This window comes from Argopecten irradians, chromosome 1 (genome assembly GCF_041381155.1).
Source record: "Argopecten irradians isolate NY chromosome 1, Ai_NY, whole genome shotgun sequence".
Classification (NCBI taxonomy): Eukaryota; Metazoa; Mollusca; class Bivalvia; order Pectinida; family Pectinidae; genus Argopecten; species Argopecten irradians.
The window spans coordinates 10134290-10152916 of NC_091134.1; the positions used below are offsets into that span (position 1 = coordinate 10134290).

The 18627-nt window shown below is 32.4% G+C and overlaps 2 protein-coding genes and 1 long non-coding RNA gene across 3 annotated transcripts in view; all 3 read right to left on the reverse strand.

The window, feature by feature from the left end:
* LOC138317122 (uncharacterized) overlaps positions 1-4730 on the reverse strand; it is a 61468-nt gene extending 56738 nt beyond the window's left edge. The window contains exons 1-6 of the mRNA XM_069258708.1: positions 4659-4730; positions 3881-3938; positions 1957-2025; positions 1675-1698; positions 919-1005; positions 130-192 (exon numbers count right to left, since the gene is read on the reverse strand). Coding sequence (XP_069114809.1) covers positions 130-192; positions 919-1005; positions 1675-1698; positions 1957-2025; positions 3881-3938; positions 4659-4715 — 358 coding nt within the window. The 5' untranslated portion in view covers positions 4716-4730. The remainder of the gene's footprint in view (positions 1-129; positions 193-918; positions 1006-1674; positions 1699-1956; positions 2026-3880; positions 3939-4658) is intronic.
* The window catches only part of LOC138321791 (uncharacterized), a 127647-nt gene that overhangs the window by 95873 nt on the left and 13147 nt on the right, over positions 1-18627 (reverse strand). The gene's annotated exons all lie outside the window — the stretch shown is intronic.
* Positions 8942-14379, reverse strand: LOC138317138 (uncharacterized). The gene is made up of 6 exons (XR_011207734.1): positions 14239-14379; positions 13863-13920; positions 12641-12710; positions 11058-11090; positions 9887-9919; positions 8942-9449 (listed from the first exon to the last, which is right to left on the reverse strand). It is a non-coding gene; the product is annotated as an uncharacterized lncRNA (long non-coding RNA).

The window sequence follows — 18627 nt, forward strand, 5'->3', positions numbered from 1 at the left end:
GTATCTGAAATATAATTGATATTGTTTACTTGTATATGAAATATAATTAATATTATTTACTTGTATATTATATATAATTGATATTGACGCCCTTTTATCATAATTTGCAGTTTAAAAGAAACAAATTACCTGTACAATCCCAGGAGCACGTCTTGCCAGCACAGCTCGGTATTGCGGAGCAGTCTGGGCCTGCTGTTGAGTGGATATGAAGTTTTAATAAGCAAAAGTTACATCTAAATTGTTTTTTTTATTTATTTGTAGCATTTAACTTCCATTTATAAATTGATATAATGTTTCATGATTTTTTTTATCAATATTGTATTGGAATTAATTCTCATTGACGTTTCTTCAATGACATTTATTAGTAAATAAAAGAAGGGTATCTATATAGCGGGTATATCTGTAGTATTCGAGAAAGGAAAACACTTGTAATGTAAAGATTGTAAAGAAAATTATGATGTAAATAATATAATCACACTTTTCGCGTTCAAATAAAGAACTTGAAAAGAACATTCAATATCATTAAGCTAAGATGACTGTTGATGATTTTATTTTTGCTAGAAATAATTAGCATATTTTAGTCATTTAGTCTGCAAGGGATGACAAAGATATTTGACTGGATACAAGTCGCAATAAAGATAATGATGCAAGAGTATTTTTAACAGGATACTGCATTAACAACAATATAAATACAAATTATAAGGGGCAACTATACATAGGAAAAATAGATTGCGTCGGCGTGATTTTTTTAGAGGAACAGGATACAATGTACATCGTGTGAAATTGTATAGTCCATCATGTCAGTTGCGTGTGATCGGAGGATATAAATTTGTAATAATGCTTAGTAAAACTAAATAATGACCTTAGGACTGCCAATGAAATTAAATAAATGAATCCATTGTTTAAACAAACATTTACCAGAATTGTCTTTACAAGCAGGCGCACATGTTCCAGTCTCAGATCCCTTTGTACACGTGTCCGCTGATGTGCACTTGGAGACGTCAACTAAACCAAGAAAACATTGTTCATTGGGATAACTTGAGAACAAACGTGTAATTATTCAATGAATAAAAACCGAAATAATACGAATAAGTTCACGCAAAGTCTCGATTTCCGGAAAAATATTACGTGACCCTACGGCCGTAGAAAATGTGTAAGCCTATAAGCGAGTCGGTTTTTCAATGGCAACTGTTACGAGATGGCAGGTATGTTTACAAGACGATATTTGACCGTTCGATATCAGGTTTATCTCCATGGAATAATGTCATAATACACGTCTTTTAACTTTTTGATAACGAAAAAATCTGAAACGTTACGTATAATGGGCCTTGAAGAAGAAAATCAATCGAAGATAAAGGTACTATGATATTTAAATCGTGTCTAGATTATCCGTAGCATGTTACAACATTATTTCAACGGTATAAATGTATGTATATTAAAAATAGTTTCTTGCAGGAAACAAGATATGAAGTCACTGTGATGTCAACAATTCAAAGAAACAGTTTAAACATATCATTATGTACTCATTGTTTACAATTGCCATGTTAATGAAGCGTCATTGGGTAATGTGCTATCACTTTGTAATATAACAAGTAAGGATGGTACCAAGCACATATACAAGACTAAGTGGATATGAATTTTGTTACGCTGTAAAATTTTAAAAAGAATACTTACTATCACCTGTTGGGTTACCGCTGACTGTTTGTGGAGAGCAGAAGACAATGCAATAAATAAACACAATACACATATAAGTAATATTAGTGTAGACAACATTTTATCATAAATTCTTCATAAATCAGTGATAAACATATGTTTTTGTTCTTGTCTAAACTGACAATGGTGTCAGGTAATCTTTTGAAAGGTTTATGAAATTGTACCTAAGCTTAATTAACTATTAATTGATATAAACTGGAAAAACATAAAATGGTATAAAATGTTTTATGAATATTAAACAACCTGTACAGTCCCAGCCGCATGTCTGAGTACCAGTGCAATGTGGAGTTAAAGCGGTGCAGTCTGGATCAGCTATTGAATAAACAAAAAAACAAGAAAAGTATTAAAATAATCCTAGTAGATATTCCTATTGCAGTTGACTCTGTTTTGGAAACTTTTGATAAAGTTGCCACAAATGCTTCAAAGATCCACGATTATGTCAACAGTTGAAGCTACACTATGATGTTTAAATACTGTTTAATAAACATAGTTCCAACTTTAACCTTGTGATATAGCTGCAATCCTTATTATGTTATCAGATGTTGCAAAACAAAATAGTTCACCATCCGCAGTATTAAGAAGATATTCCCCTTAAACCTTGGGAAACTCCACGCTTATGTGATACACTCCACATGCAAACTAATGCGTATTACCTTTCACCTCTTATGCGTTTGTCAAGATACTAATTCATGGGAACGACAATGTATAGTCATCTTTTTTTTTACAAAAAAAAATAAACATTTAATATCCCAGACATGTTATACATCTGAAGGCTGCAAAGGTTGTCATTTTTTGTATTGGATTTTTAGGACTGACAATATCAAAGTCGATGGCTTTCCTTAATTCCTAAAAGACATCCGTATTGGAAACAATTCTGAATTTCATAAATAAAAAAACTGCATTCGACCAGGTAACTATACAATGACGTACCTTCAGATAGGATATTTTAGACAATTTTTATCTGTTCTATTTTTATTTATTGTTAAATATGCATTATTGTCGAAACTGTGTGGATTTGAACAAAACCATGTGAAAATAAACTCATTAGAAATATTGATATTTAGTAAGTAGGGGGACGTCCACTGTGACTGTCACAGTGAGACATAAATATCTTGCTGAATAATGAAATAAAAGTAAATAAATGTAAAGTAGTCGAATGTTGTAGTTATTATACGAGCTCATACGATTTACAATGTTTGCTGAAGGGATATCTCTTCGAAACTCTACATTGGCCGTATTCTGCTGATAACGATTTTCTCTGAGATGATTTTTCAACTGATTCTGCATTAATTTGTTTATGGAATTTGAGCATTGTATCATAACATAGTTTACGAAAGATGGCTGATAAGTCGACAAAATAATAGAATCACTTCTGTCGAATTATTCACACTGTGCGTTTGCCTTTATTCTTATAGTTATTTTTAATTTGAATTGTTAATATATTGTAGGCCATTTATGTAATTTTTGCACAGAATAATTTGAATCAAATCGAATTAACGATTTGTATTTTGCAAAATAGACTTGTTTTCTCGTTACAGGGAACAACCACCTTAATGAAAAATAGTAGAGCCCAGGATGGCTGGTTAATTATTTCAAAAGTTTTTTTCTGACAAGAAATTATCCCTATGCAACAACGATATGAATATGAAAATCCTGATAGAAATTTAGGTTCAAAATATCAATTTTGATAAATGATAGGTAAAGACATTAGAATTTTATAATGATGCAGTGGAAAATGCGCATTATTTCAAAGTGGCTACCCTGGTAAGAGTTTCCGTTGAAGGACCCTATCTTTTTTTATCTAGAGTTTTAAGAGAACCTAGACTTTATTTATATAGCACAATAGCTTACTTATATTCAGCTGTTTTACTAATACATTACAAAATTTTAACACTGTGTTCTATGTAAAATTATTTAAATGGTTAGTCTCTATAACGAATTAGCTATGCGCGGACTGCTAGCTTCCCTCTGTAGCCGTATGCCGTTCTGGGTAAAGAAAACTAAGTTGTTATTAAGATGTAAGCTTATACTACGATAAAATTTAATTCTTATTACGACGTATTCGTTCTTATGACATCAGATTTAGTTTTCTTTGTGACACCAACATATACTTAAGTATACAAGCAAAAAGAAACACACACACGCACAAAAAACAATATTTACTCACCCCCATTGACAAGATTTGCTGTAAATATCAGGAGTATGCATGTCAAAGAAAAGGTCTCCTAAAACAAAAGCACACGATGGTATCATTTATTTTATAGTATTCTTTAACAGGTCAGAGCAAATAGACAAACATAATAAAATATATTTTTATGGATATATCAGTTCCTTCCTGTGTTTGACCTCCATTTATTTATTGAATTTATCATATTGGAAATATATTAAGAAAAATAGGAATTAAACACACCATAAATAAAACATTAATAAATCGTGATTTATGTATTATAGAAATCGTCATCATAAGTCATTTTCTATATTTTGTTTATATTTGTGACATTAACACTAAAATCTAAAACAGTGAAAGCATTATACTATTCACGATTAGCTTCAAATTAACCGTGGTAATAATGTTTGCATACAACCGTCACTGATCTTCCTGTAGATTTCGCCTAACAATATACTTTGATTTTCGTTTTTCACTAACAAAACAAAGCATGGTGACTTTAAAACATGTTGGAAAATAACCAATTTAATCAGAGATCTATGAAAATTGGATAAAAAATAAACTTTGAAATCTATTTCTGAAAATCATATAACATAAAAAATAACAATACCTGTTTCCGCACAATGACAAAAACACGATACCGATCTATACACAATCAATATATAAATATGAAAGTAATTCAAAAATTTATATTTTTACGCATTTAGAGCAGAAATAAAAACTTAGTAAAAAGTTAATACTTAATATAACACTGAAATGAAACTTCTTTTAAACTTACCATACTGAAAATGGTATGTTCCTTTAAGTGAAAATGTGGAAATATCCCAGTGAACATAGCTTTATATATGTTGGCGTTACCAAGGTGTGACGTGGTAATCCTTGTTCAACACGTGATGTGAGCACTTTATTGCATTGGGCATTGTAATTTTGCTTGATGCGTGCATAATAAAGGACCTCATTCGTTATTTGGGTGCAATCAATACATAAAATCTAGTGTATTATCGTACGATGGAACCTTCTATACATTATTTTGTATGCGCTAAGATTTCTCGATGAAAGCAGATAACTTTAACTGCCATGTTTTAACACATGATCATATGCTAACATACAATATTGACAATAGTTTTCTGACTAACACAACCTCAAGAACCTGTTAAATGATTTTAAACGTACACTATTGCAGAACATGTCTATAGTCGTTATGCAAAAATAATGTTTTGTTAGTTACATCAATGTGTTCAACTATATTGCCAAACTACGGCAAATTTACGGTAAACACGAAAAAAATCGGGACCATATATACTGTCTATATAACTATGGTTGTTTTCAGAGTTTGATTAGATATGGATGTCATGTCCTACTATACGATTAAACCAGCACTACACAAGACATGTTTAAAAACCATTCGACTTAATTCATCGTAAGATATTCAGATGTTACCTTTTACATATATTTTTGTATTTTAGAAGCGTTATTATCTTGAGAGAAAAACTCACATGGTTTTCTCTGAAAAATGTTATATATTTTTCCCGCTTTATTAGTTTAACGTCAAGTAAGGACGTGCCAGGTTTGTTGGTGGAAGAAAGCCGGAGTTCCCGGATCCGGAGTAAACCAACCTGGCAACTGCCCCACATTTGATTCTAACTGTCGAGACATCTTAATCACTCGGCCACCGCGGCCCCTAATGCATGACATTACGATCGCAAACTCATGGCGTCCCAATCAATACCTACCCACAGGAGCAGACCAGATAACTCTGTAATATGCAAAAATAGTATGCCACTTCTATAGTAAGTCAAACGTGTTTCAAAATTCAAAATTCAAAAAAATATATACATATTCAAAATATTGCATAAATATATTTGATATTGAACACACACAAATATATATATATATATATATATAAATGTTGAATATCCTTGTGATGGAATTTAAATAGAAAAAAAAATCTGGCATCGATCTCTGGCGTTTTTCCACCTGCCGCTGTTCTTCAGGAGATGTTTATTGATGTTGATAAGGCAACAACACAAATAACAAGGACTGATGACGTCATAGTAAACAATACACTATGACGTCATAAAATACGCATATTAGAAGTCACACCTACAAATTAAACTGAACTATTTAAACCTGGTTTTAATAAAGCTATTAATCTTGATTCGTTTCCTTCTATTTCAACAACATTCTCAGTTGATTGATAGATAGGGATAACATTAAAAACATCACTTGCACATGTATGAATGTGCTTACTGACATGAAGAAATCTTAAACTGTCTGTCTTAATTTGTTGTCTGTGTACAGTAATCCGTTGACGCAGCTCATTACCAGTTTGCCCAATATAGAACTCAGAACATTTATCACACTACTGTTCGAAATATATTTCTGACCTAAATTACCTTATTATCTTTATTAGTTTCAATAGCAAATATAGCCACCGTTTGCTTGTCCTGATAAGACTTCACAAAACATAATATTGTCGATTGATTTCGACCTTTGCATGCAATTGTATGGCGATTGTTAAGTACTGTATAATATGAAGAGCGCAGCTTCATGCACAAGTTGTTAATATAGTGAGGAGTATAACATCAGAACGACACTAGAATTGTTTAAACATGTATTCTGGTCATTTATTTTTTAAATGCAATTCTGCAATGATGTTTTGTATCTAGCAATATATTGACAGTCATCATATACACGTCAGAATAAGTTTCGATTTGTTTCTCTCAAAGGCGGAAACATGTATAAAAAAGCGCGGCAATACCTGCCGTTATTTTTGGCAACATGATTCATGATGTCAAGGTTGACGATGCTGTGCGCTCGACAACACACATAATATATCATTTTGACCAGTACCTTTATTGTGTCGTTCTTGTCTTTGTGTAGTTATTTAAAACTACTTACAGTAATTTTAAAGTGTATCCTGATGACATATTCCGTCTATAGAGAAAATTTCGAATCTCGTCGTGCTAATAACGAGAATTAAAACATGGCTCCCTGCATGGAGGTGCGAGACTTTCCCCGCGGGACACGATTTCAAAGTCCATTGGTATTGAAATTTATTGGAATATATATGTTCACACAAGTGTTATGGTTTGAAGAGCTTCTACTGCGCTCTGATCACACACATTTTGCCTTTACAATGTACAATTCAAATGTATGACCTACGGTTGGTAATAATGCATGCGCTGTCTTGCTCAACTTGGGCTGTAAATTTGTATCCAACGACATTTGTTTGATGATAGATAATATGAATTTAAGGCAAACCTCAGAAGAGTGCAGCTTCATGTCATGTAAATACAGCAGTATTATATAACATCATAAATTTATTTTGTCTGCATTTTTCTACGAGATTAACAATAAAACATATTTAAATGACATGCACATGATATCAATAGATAGAAAGAATTCGATATAATCCAAATGGAATAGTTCAATTACTTTTCACCAGATGCGGAGAAAACTTGGCAATATGCCACATATGTTATCAAAAATACGCAGGAATCAGTCCCGTCACCTTAAGCGTCAGGTTATGTGACGTCACTGCTGACGGTGCTGTGCGCTTGATAACATACAAAGTAACAAAAGGGTTATTAAACATTTTTTATTATTTTTTAAATAATAATAATAAAACTTTGAAAATTAAAAGCTACAGAATGCAGTCAAAATATCTACCAAGGCGAAGAGGAATCATGACGTCACATAACGTCAACAAATGGGAAAACATAGGATTCGCATACGCGGCACTCCAGGCCTTGAATGGACACAGAAAAACCAAATCTTTGAGTTCATTTCTTTAAGTTTAAGCTAGACAATCCTTTTATTTCTAATATATGTCTTCTACATGAAATAGAAAATAAAATAAACAAGTAGAGCTTCGCTCTTCCTATACCGTGCATGATTCATATCAAAACATCTGGCAGCGCCCTTTAAGGCCTTGCCTTCAATCATATTATATTTGACCAATACGTTTGTTGCGTTGTTCTTGTATATGTGTAAGTTAAAGTAATTTTAAAGCGTATCACGATGACAGGTTTCGTCTAGTTCAGAAAATTGCAAATCTCGTCGTACTGATAGCAATAATTCAAACATGGCTGCCTACATGCAGGCTTTCGGCCGCGCAGAGAGCTGCGCTCTTATTAATTTAATTACGCTTAATTCATGCATTATCATATTTTCTTATACACATTGCAAGGTTTTGTTTATGATTGAAGTGTGTCATTAGCAGGCCCTTACAGCTATGCTTAAGTTATTCAGTTTCACCAAGACAAATAACAATATTTAATAAATTAACAAATACTAGACGATTAAGATAATCAATAATGTTTGGAATATGTTTTTAATATCTAATGTACCCCTGTTAAAATGAGTTTGTTTTTGTTTTCTTTATTGTATCAATTGATGCATGACACTATTGTGTATCCACAGGGGTCGAACTGCGATTGTATGAATTCCGGAAATAGCGAGAGTCGAAGCGAGAGATTAAAAAGATGTTTTCGGGCACTGATATTTGAGATTACTTGTAATGGCTTTAATGACTTACACAATTGTAAAATTAGTCAACATTAATTCAGCGGGTTTATTTTTAAAATTTGCAATCAGTATAAAATGATAAATTATGATAGCCTGTTCTTAAACACACATAGTCTGTCACTAAACATCCAGTGCTTTAATAGAAATCGAACATATGAAGAAATAATGAAACGTAATTGGTGTGAAGTTAATGCTTGGATTGTGTAATACAGTCATAATGCTTTTAACTCCATCAGTAGGCATTTTTCTTTTTAATAAAAATATTACTAAATCATAATTGATACATGTAGTTGTGATTTCTAAATAAATAATTACTTGAATCTTATCATTTTTGACTTGTCTATCGTTATGTCTTACTTTAATAACAAGGGGTGTGTGTCTGTCAACGCCTTTTGCTTTAATGGGTGATTCTTTGAGTAAATTGCAGCGAATAGTATTTGATTAACTTTGATATCGTATCATCGTAATATCAATATTAAACTTATTAAATATTAGATTTGCAAGCGTTAAAGACTAAGTTCGAAAATGATAATCAAAATATTCTTTTTAATAAATATAAATTTACAAACACAGTAGTTAAAAATTATATAAATATGTGTTAGGAAACACTCCGTTCCGGTGTTTCAAAAGCTAAATATTGTATCAATATAATGATATCAATTAATAACATTAGTTAACATTAACATTGGAATTCTCTAGACTGTAATATATTTCAGTAACCTGAAATTATGATTCGCCATAGTTGTCTTACATTAATTCATTCGATCAAAATATAAATATATATTTAAATTAATTCCATATTTATATCCATCTTAAAATACTGTATGTAACGGCAAGACAAAGGAAATGTCATGTATGAAAATTTCGTCTCCTCAATCTCCTATATCGCCATGCCATGCTATCCGTCATTACAGAGTGTACCTCCAGATCGGGACGAAACAGTATATATGTGAACCAAGCAGGTATCAAAGGTACAGGAACAGCTTAGTCACAAGTCCGCTAATCAAGATCAGAGGAGAAAATCCATGGACGCCGTTACCTGTGAAAATTAAAATATTAATTCTATTTCATTTCTCAATTTTGATTGAAGACACATTTTGTATGTGACATTTCATTTATTTGGGTATTTGAGGTAACAATGGTTATGCATGTTCTTCTTTTTATTGTTGTAAAAGTTGAAATAATGATCAATAGTTCCAGTTATTATTAGTCTATAATTTCTTAATTTCTAGTAATAGTAATTATATCCCTTTAATCAACCTTCTCTATCATCTTCACAGGCACGGGACCAGGAAGAACAGGATTTTTTTTAGTCTAGTCCGTGCTGGAAACGTTTGATTTAAAGAACTTTAAGAGTCAAATTTTCAAATTACCGACCGGGCTTAACTCCAACATTAAAAAAAATCACGCACAGAAATAGAAATATCAATTATCAACTGTATGCATGATATTATCTTATCATAGGACCGTACTTACCCGAGTTGTGCAATGTTCCATTTCTAGGATTACCTAAAACGAAATGCATTGATTAATTATAAGTATCGCTCTTTTTTATTTCACATTGTTTGCAGATGTATGATATAAATATCGTTTTGGCCGTCGGTCGATTGAAAGTAATGGGAGTGTGCGTCTATAGCGACAAAGTGAGAAAGTGTAACTGATATTTAATAACAGTTTAATCTGATCTATCACCATTCCAACACACTCTTGCCCTATGTGCCATTTATTTAGCCTCTAACTTGTTTAACTAAGTACATCACGTGACATTCGATGTACTTCTGAAGAGCTACGCGCAAGTACAATTTCAATAGTAAAGTCATACACAGTTAAAAACTAAAGTAGTATTACCATAAATGTACAAAATTCCATATTTATGAACTAATTAAAACCCATTGACTTGTTAGGAGGGCATGTGGTGACTCTTATCAAGATCAACATACTGATGGGCAGTCCATATCCTATCTGTAACACAATATACATCATACACACAGAGTGGTAGAATAATACATAACTCGTTAAGCCTGTTGCCATTTGGACTAGAATGTATGATGTGATAACTAATGCTACATATCATTGTCGTTTTCGTCACAAATTTGATTGTGGTTTCAAATATTCATTAGAAATTGTCAGTACCCCGTTTAAATAAATCAAATCACATTGAAAGTTTAAAGAGGAATTTTGCGCAAGGTTTTTTTATGTATTTGTAGTTGTGCTTGTAATAAATTTATTGATATATAATTTTCCAAAGTTACTTCAAGCAACAGCTATTAAAATATCGTTTTTATCTTTATTATTTCGCCTTATGATAAATTAGAAGATGATTATTAATACTTTAATACTGTCAAAGTCTTAACATTGGGTGTTTCAAAAACAAAAACCCATTCCGTATATAGTATAACCTTAAATATATGAAAGAAATGTCTGCAAATACTGAATACGCATGGATCTGTCTACAGTAATAAGAGTTTGAAATATTTCAAAATTATATTGTTTCTTTACATATAGATAGTAGGCCTAGATCAGATAGGCGACTTTTCGGTCGTACATGTACAGTGAAAACGGCAGTTATACAGGCAGATAATAAATCACCAACAAAAAATGTCCATAACATAAATTATATGTCAGAAACGTTGGTATCAGTATTTACCTGCATGGGTTGTCACACTAAGTCCAGAGGATCCTGTGAATGTAAAAAATATGATAGTTATTCACTTTCCATTAGGATGTCGTATAAATGTTAAAAGTAGAGTGTTTAACCCCACAAACATGGTTGCTAGTCCGTGATTCGTGATATCGAACTCATGACAGGCTCTCGGATATCGCAAGATGACGAGAGGCCTTTTGAATAATCGTGTGACCTTGCTATTTAACTTTCAATGTGAAATTACGATATCACGATATTGTGCTGCAAGGTAAAGGGTGTCCCATCAGGTTACACTTTCAAATTTGTTATTACTTTTGACATACATGAGCACTGTGAGATATTTTATGCTTTGTAAAGCAGTGTTTTTGGTCATGAAATGCCACATTTCTCAACAACTCAAATCTTTTCAGTGTGAGTAGAGAGAAGTACGGAAGATAATCAACAACACCAGAAAATATTGTCCAATGCATTAATTAGGCATTATAAAATAAAACAAATCTTCAATGCTATTGTTTAAAGCTTTCTCAAATATCAAGGATAATGTCGTTTTTACCGCCTTTTTCAAAAATGTGTCTTTTGTGAAAATCGTTGCTAGATTTGTTTGTTTAGCTGTTTGTTAATCAAAATATGAAATGTATGATTGCAGGTGATTTACGTGTTGAATTGATACAAATATTGAACTTTGAAAGTGTAACATAATTAATGGGACACCATGTATATACATGAATATGTTTGAAGGGGGGTTGCAATGCTTCAAATGTTGTGATCTCGCTTTGTAGCCTCGTGATTGCGCCTCGGAGCTTCAAGTTCTCACGCAATTGTGTAACGACATATATAAAGTTATATACTTATATCTTATGTATTCTGAAAGCTGAGATAGGTCACGAGATTGTGAGGTAAGTCTGTGAGATTGGTAGTCTTTTTACTTCATGACGTTGCCTTCTGATCTAGCAGCCACACCTAGAGGTCGAGTATTGGAGATATGGAGATGCAAGAGCAGAGATACCCAAGGGACAGAATCCCAGTAGCACTAAATAAGGCAATACGAGAGTGAATTACACGGACAACGTCTTTTACGAAGAATGAAGAGATAATCTCTAATATAACTGAGGAAATGTCCCAGTGATGTCCACAGTATGATTTTCAGTATGATAGTTCAATCTCACGATATCCTGATATCGACCTCACGACAGGTAGTCGAAAGATCGTAAACTTTTGACCTTGCAATATAACTTGAGATGGCACGACATTTTAATACTACAGAAATTTTTCTAGTCAATTCGATACCGCATTCGTCATAGTTCATCCAAACAGAAAAAAACTGTGTCAGTATTGTCTTCAAGTATGCTTTGATATTTTACCAATTTATTCATTTTTTAAGTGAAAGTTATTGGAAATATAGTTTGGCAACCATAAATGAAGTAATACAAAAGTATCAGTTTCTTATGCATCTCTAAGACGAGATGAATATATTTTAACCGACTGCGAGTTTAGCTACCAAACACTATAAGACATCTCGTATGCTTCCACTATATGTGTCGTTAAAATATGAAATAACATTTTATAGCTTTCACAACGTCATTTACCTGCAGTTGTGGCAATAGTTGTTGTCGGGCCAGTGGTGGTGTGATGCTGCAGTTACTGCTGCTGTCTTCTCTTAAATAGAAAAATAATTATTTCTCATTGCTTTCCTTTTTCAGCCACAATCTGGTGTCTGATGTAATGCATATACCAAACTGCTTTGTATCTAGAGACGACTTCATATTTTAAATATGGGGATTATCTTAAAAACTAGTCTTTTATTTGTCGCCAGTAATTTATTTACAAGTCGTTTTAAAGTATTGTGTGGGGAAATTTTATAGTATCCAAAATATCACCAAGCATAGTTGAAATCACCCAAGCATCGGTTGTCATAATTGGGTGTTCTAGCATAGAAAGATATCTCTTTCTTCTCTCTTTTCTGTTCCACTTCAAGAAAATAATATGATATAATATAAAGCCATCGTATGATGCATATAGTATGTGTTGTAAATTGTAATGGAGAGGGCGTTTGTAAGTTAGAATAAACCTATGCTCAATCCTGTTCTTAATATGGCAATAAAATATGTTTTAAACTAGCATAGCCAAGTTGCGAGTTAGCATGGAACTCCAATGCGTATCAAAATATGACAGCCAATGCTTTTACTTACATGTATACAGTTATTTCCGTTATAAAAAAAAGAAAATAGATAAAAGAGAAAAATATTATTTATTGGAATACCCGATGATTTGGCGGGAAGGAGTGGGTTCTAGGAATTTAAAACGTGATATACAACGATACATACATCAATTTAATCCATTTCAAATATCTAAATTGGGAAATATTTTCATATTGGCCATTTTTATTTTTAGAATAAGCTTCAGTTAAGTATCCCACTGACGTAAATTCCAGCCTTTTTGACTTCTTGAACTCTGATAAAGGTATTGATACGCCAGAGCCTAAATGCAAATGCTAATACTGGAAATTATCATACATTGGGCATAGTAGCAACATATAATATATAGTACTATACAGTGGCAATATCAATATAAACTGAATGAACAAAATTACATATGGTTCTCAACAACTTTTGAAAAAACCGCACCTTTTATGGCTAAAACGTTTAATGCGTCAATGTTGTTTATATTGATAGTGATTTTGATAAATGAGGCCTTAGGTCATGTAAAAATGGTATATAGTAAACACCTTTATTGGAATAATTCTTTCCATTCACTTCAAACCTACATCAAAAATGAGGACATTATATACAGTATGTGAACGGTTACTACCTATTTGGACGACTAGCATCATCAGGCCCAAGGCAAGACACAGCAGATAGGTGTTGGCCTGAAAAAAGTCACGCTACATTAAACGCGAGATTTTTTTTAATTTTTGACTTGACATAGTAGCGTAAGTGTTCAGTACAACTTCATAACCTAAAGAATCGGTACATCTCGATTAGTGAGGTAAAAATTTATAGAATAATACAGTGTTTGCATGCTAAAATCTATTAATGTGAATACCAAGTTTAACATATGAATTTTTTTATCATTTTTTTTTCTTAATTTCAAAAATATAATCAAATTGGGTTAATTAATATACAATATATCAGTTATCCAATGGTAAGTATTTATTTTTATACCTTCACGTTCTTCTAATACTTACATTTACCATGATGTATTTCCTTGCCCTTCCTCTTTGATACTGATCAGTGCGTTCTGTCATAACTTTATGTACCAAATACCGCAGCGGTGAAATGACGTCACCAATATAAATGTGACCAATCGGATGTCCGTACTATTCTGTAATCACGTACCCCTGTTTTAAACAAGCGTGATGTCTTTTACCTTTAAAAACACTAGGTGGTAGCGTGCGTGTTAGTATACGGAAGAACACATCAATGCCATCTATAGGCCAGCTATGTTTGGGCAACAAAGTCATTTTATCCGAAGAGTCCATTCAGACACAGGATGGGAAACAAATAGGATATTGTGTAAAAAGAATTTTGATGTCTAAATTGACCCTCTTTCGGTTATTGGTGCTTGGCATTTAGTTCAGTTGATTGTGCTCAGTCGCAGGTAATACACTGTACTTTCTATGTGATAATTGTATTTGTTTGTACCATAAAAGACAATTTATTTTTTTATTGGGCAAACAAAAAAGTCAAAAATTCTAAGCACACCGATCATGAAGTGATGTTTTGAAGAAGAAAATGAAACTTTCTGTCGATCTAAATAAACCAAGTAATAATCACATCTCACAAATAAAAAATATTCAAACCAATAAGGGACAAAAATAAGATATCATGACATTAGGTATACATTACTATTCGGTGCCATAATATATACATATATATATAAATATGCTACTTGCCAAATGTTATCAAAATCATAGCCGCAATACCATCGACATTTTACCATTCCTTATATTGACTATTTAATTAGTGTCATCAGGATATTCCACTGGAAATGAAAAATAATCCGCTTTCTCCCTGATGAGCCTAACCTGTATCATCCTTTAAAATTATACAATACTGTTTGCGTCCTTAATACGTTTTTAAACGCTCATTTGATTATCGGCATTAAATTGGAAAACTACAGGTTGTAATTAAACATCGTTTTTTTTCATCGCAACAGTGATTTGTCTATCATTTCGTCATTTCGGAAGTAAACATGCACGTGCCAATTTATGCAAATGCATTGGAATATGTTTCATTGTTAATTTTACATGTATTACTGACAAATATGAATAGGGTAACAGATTATAAGATAATGGTATACAATAAGTAGTTAGTATCATTTTATAACTAATATAATACATGATCATCGACGGAGTACAATGTTCACAATTCAAATCTAAATCTTCGGATCAACAGCAAATAGGGTATATGTAACATTTTGTTTTTAATATCTCAGAACCACTCTGAAGAATGGTGACAATTATGTCCCGTGCCTTATCAGACAACGAGTTCACAATTTTCCGGTACCAAATCGCCTAGCCAAACACACCTGTGACTGTAAACTAATAACTGAGATATATATATCTTTGAACAAACAGATTTGTGTGTCTGGGGGGATAGGGGGGTGTGTGGAAAACAGTGCAGTGAAAGAAATAAAATAAAACATAACATAACGCATTTTAATAATACCGGAAAGCATGCAGCGGTTAAAAGTATTCATCCAATGCAATCAGTTTCTTAAAAAAGTATCAATCGGAATGTCCAACTTTTCTACATTTTCAATTAACATTGCAACCCTATAGAAATCTAGTTTCTTCAGCACCTGAGGAACGATTTTGAAAAATCCGCCTTTGCATAGTTATAATGAAACTTAGATAGAAAACATTAAACAAAGAGCGAAATAAATTGGTATATATTCATGATGGTACCCTGGCCCCTGGGCCATAAAACCATCTCAAAATCAATTTTACAGTCAACCTATGAAATATGACCAAACGTTTTGAAGCGCCATCTTTTAAACTTGAGACTGTTCGTAGTTTCAAGATCATGGGGCTTGGTTATCTTTAATTCCATTGACAATTGATATAACCTACATGCAAGTTTCTACTACAGTCTGTGTCACATACCGCCTCAAGACGTGTACATATGTTTAATTTACCTATGCATGTCGTTTATATAAACGACCGAGTATAAGCTCGTGCATAATGATTTGTTGACAGTATTGAGCTAACAGGTACGCGTACGCGGCGTAGAGGGCGGTGATGTGTATTGCCGTGTTTCGTATTCAATACCTGTAATTATTCTAGTATAATTATATCATATCAAAATTAGATAGTATTCTGATAGGCTTTATTATTTATATATTGTAGGAACTTTAAAAGCGGCGCAGTCATTGGCTAAACTGAATTATTGGAAAGATATCGATGCGCCACAACTCGATTTTTAATAGTAAAAGTAAGTAAAGTCACGAAAATTTATGCTAAATTGGTACCTGATTGAGCTATCTGAATTAAATTATAATCGTTATTCTATTCTAAATATACATATATATGTTCCAATAAACATGGAATGAACATGAAAAAGTAATGCGGATTTAATTTGTTGAATTTGTTTTTTGAGACAACCTCCGAATGTTGGCAGTCCGTGTCGGTGTCGGTGTCCGTACTCCGTATCGGCAAATGAAAGATGTCTAATATTACTCATATCGATATCATTTGTCTTTTAAGATGGTGGTCTCCTCTCTTAATACTTACTTTTCACAAAAACAATAACAAACTCACGTCTTTGTACACTTAACTAGAATCAGACTAGGGTACTGGTGTTTGTTCTTAACCATATGGAATTACACTTAGAATGTGTATGATATCAGATGAGATAATTAACAAGAAATGTAAATTGTCTATATCTTTCCTTCATGAAATATAGAACAATACATTTATAGCATATTTTGATCCATGGTTATTTGTGAAAGCTAGCTGTCCTGATAAACCAGTTCATTGCTCAAAAAAAATGAACTTTTTTAATGAATTTGAAGTCGTATAACGAAGAGATTAAATAATCGTAATTCTTATCAGATTTTCATTAACTTTAAGACACAATTACATGGAGTGCTGGCAATGGCCATAACTCCACCATCAATATGACGTCATGGCTATACACGTATATGTAGCATGTTTATAAAATTCGAGAAAGATGTCGTGATGAGTGATTATCTATTTTAAAAATGCATTTGCATTGGCAAGGAATTCAGCTATCTCTCATTAAAATAATACGATTACAAAATTTTAAAGGCCATAAAAGGAACACCCTTTATATTATTTTTTATAAAAGTATGTGTATCTGGAAATACGGTGTTTTTTTACATTAGCACAATGCCAACTATTCGACACAATGCTTATTTTTTGTGACATTATGTTTTTCGGACACAATATCAGGACTTGACGAGTATTATTTAAATAAATATGTCTGTGTTGCCATTAGTAAATTAATTTATGACAGATTTGCCAAGGTTCTGGTTACATAGAAGATACTTACAGTTAATCAAAACATGATAGTGAAATTTTCATTTTGGGGTCGTTTGCTGTAAAATTTGTGTTTATATCTTCACTAAACTCACAAGGAAAGTAATAGATGCAGCTCTTAAGATTCTATTTAAAAACCATAAACTACTGTAATAACTTAAATTATTTATCTTGATTTGAAAATTGTCCGTAAATTGTGATAGGCCGAATCACTTTTCGAACAACTGGGCCCTGGTGGGGTGTTTGGCACAACAAAATGCTATAACAAGTTTACTATTGATTCATTTAATAGTTATCAAACATTCCGACATTTCCCTGCATGCTATTATACTTATTTCGCATTGTGTGAACAGGATATAAATGTGGACGCTAATTTCAACAATTAATTATTGTCCATAATACGATGAAACTTTGTCTTTGTTGGGTTTTAATTGGACCAGGAACCATAAATAGCTAAGCGGATTTGTGCACAAATACATAAAAAATGTGCTATTTTGGTTACAAGCATGAAACTTAGTATGCTTCTAGATAAATATATTATAGGTAAATCAAGATTAGGTGCCACCTGAAATCATGTCTATTTTTAACTACATGCGCCATTCAAGATGGCCGCCATTCAGAATTTTCGCTAAAATAGAAAAATCGATATAGGATTGTCAAATATCAGTTAAATGCTGCAAAACAGTTTCCGAAATGCAGGAAATGATGCGTGTGGTATGATAGACTCCAAATAATTAAATTTCAATACCACCAGAGTTCAAAATGGCTGCCAAAAAAGGTGAAAATAATTGCCTTTCCCAAAATCAGTGTCCAATTTTCAAAATAACTTATTTTTTCAATTCTTTGGTGACTTATTGTTTTCAACATGATCCCAGTAACATTTCACAATAAGCAAGACTTTTTTCTAATATTGGACGCACTTCCGGTTGTGCCATAGTCAAAATGGACGCCATATTGAATTTCCACCAAAACTTAAAAATATCCGTCATTTATCGAACATTTAAAAAAAAAGATGCTATTCGGAATTGTTTTTATCACGCCTAACAAGCATTACCTTAAAAATAACGAAGGTGG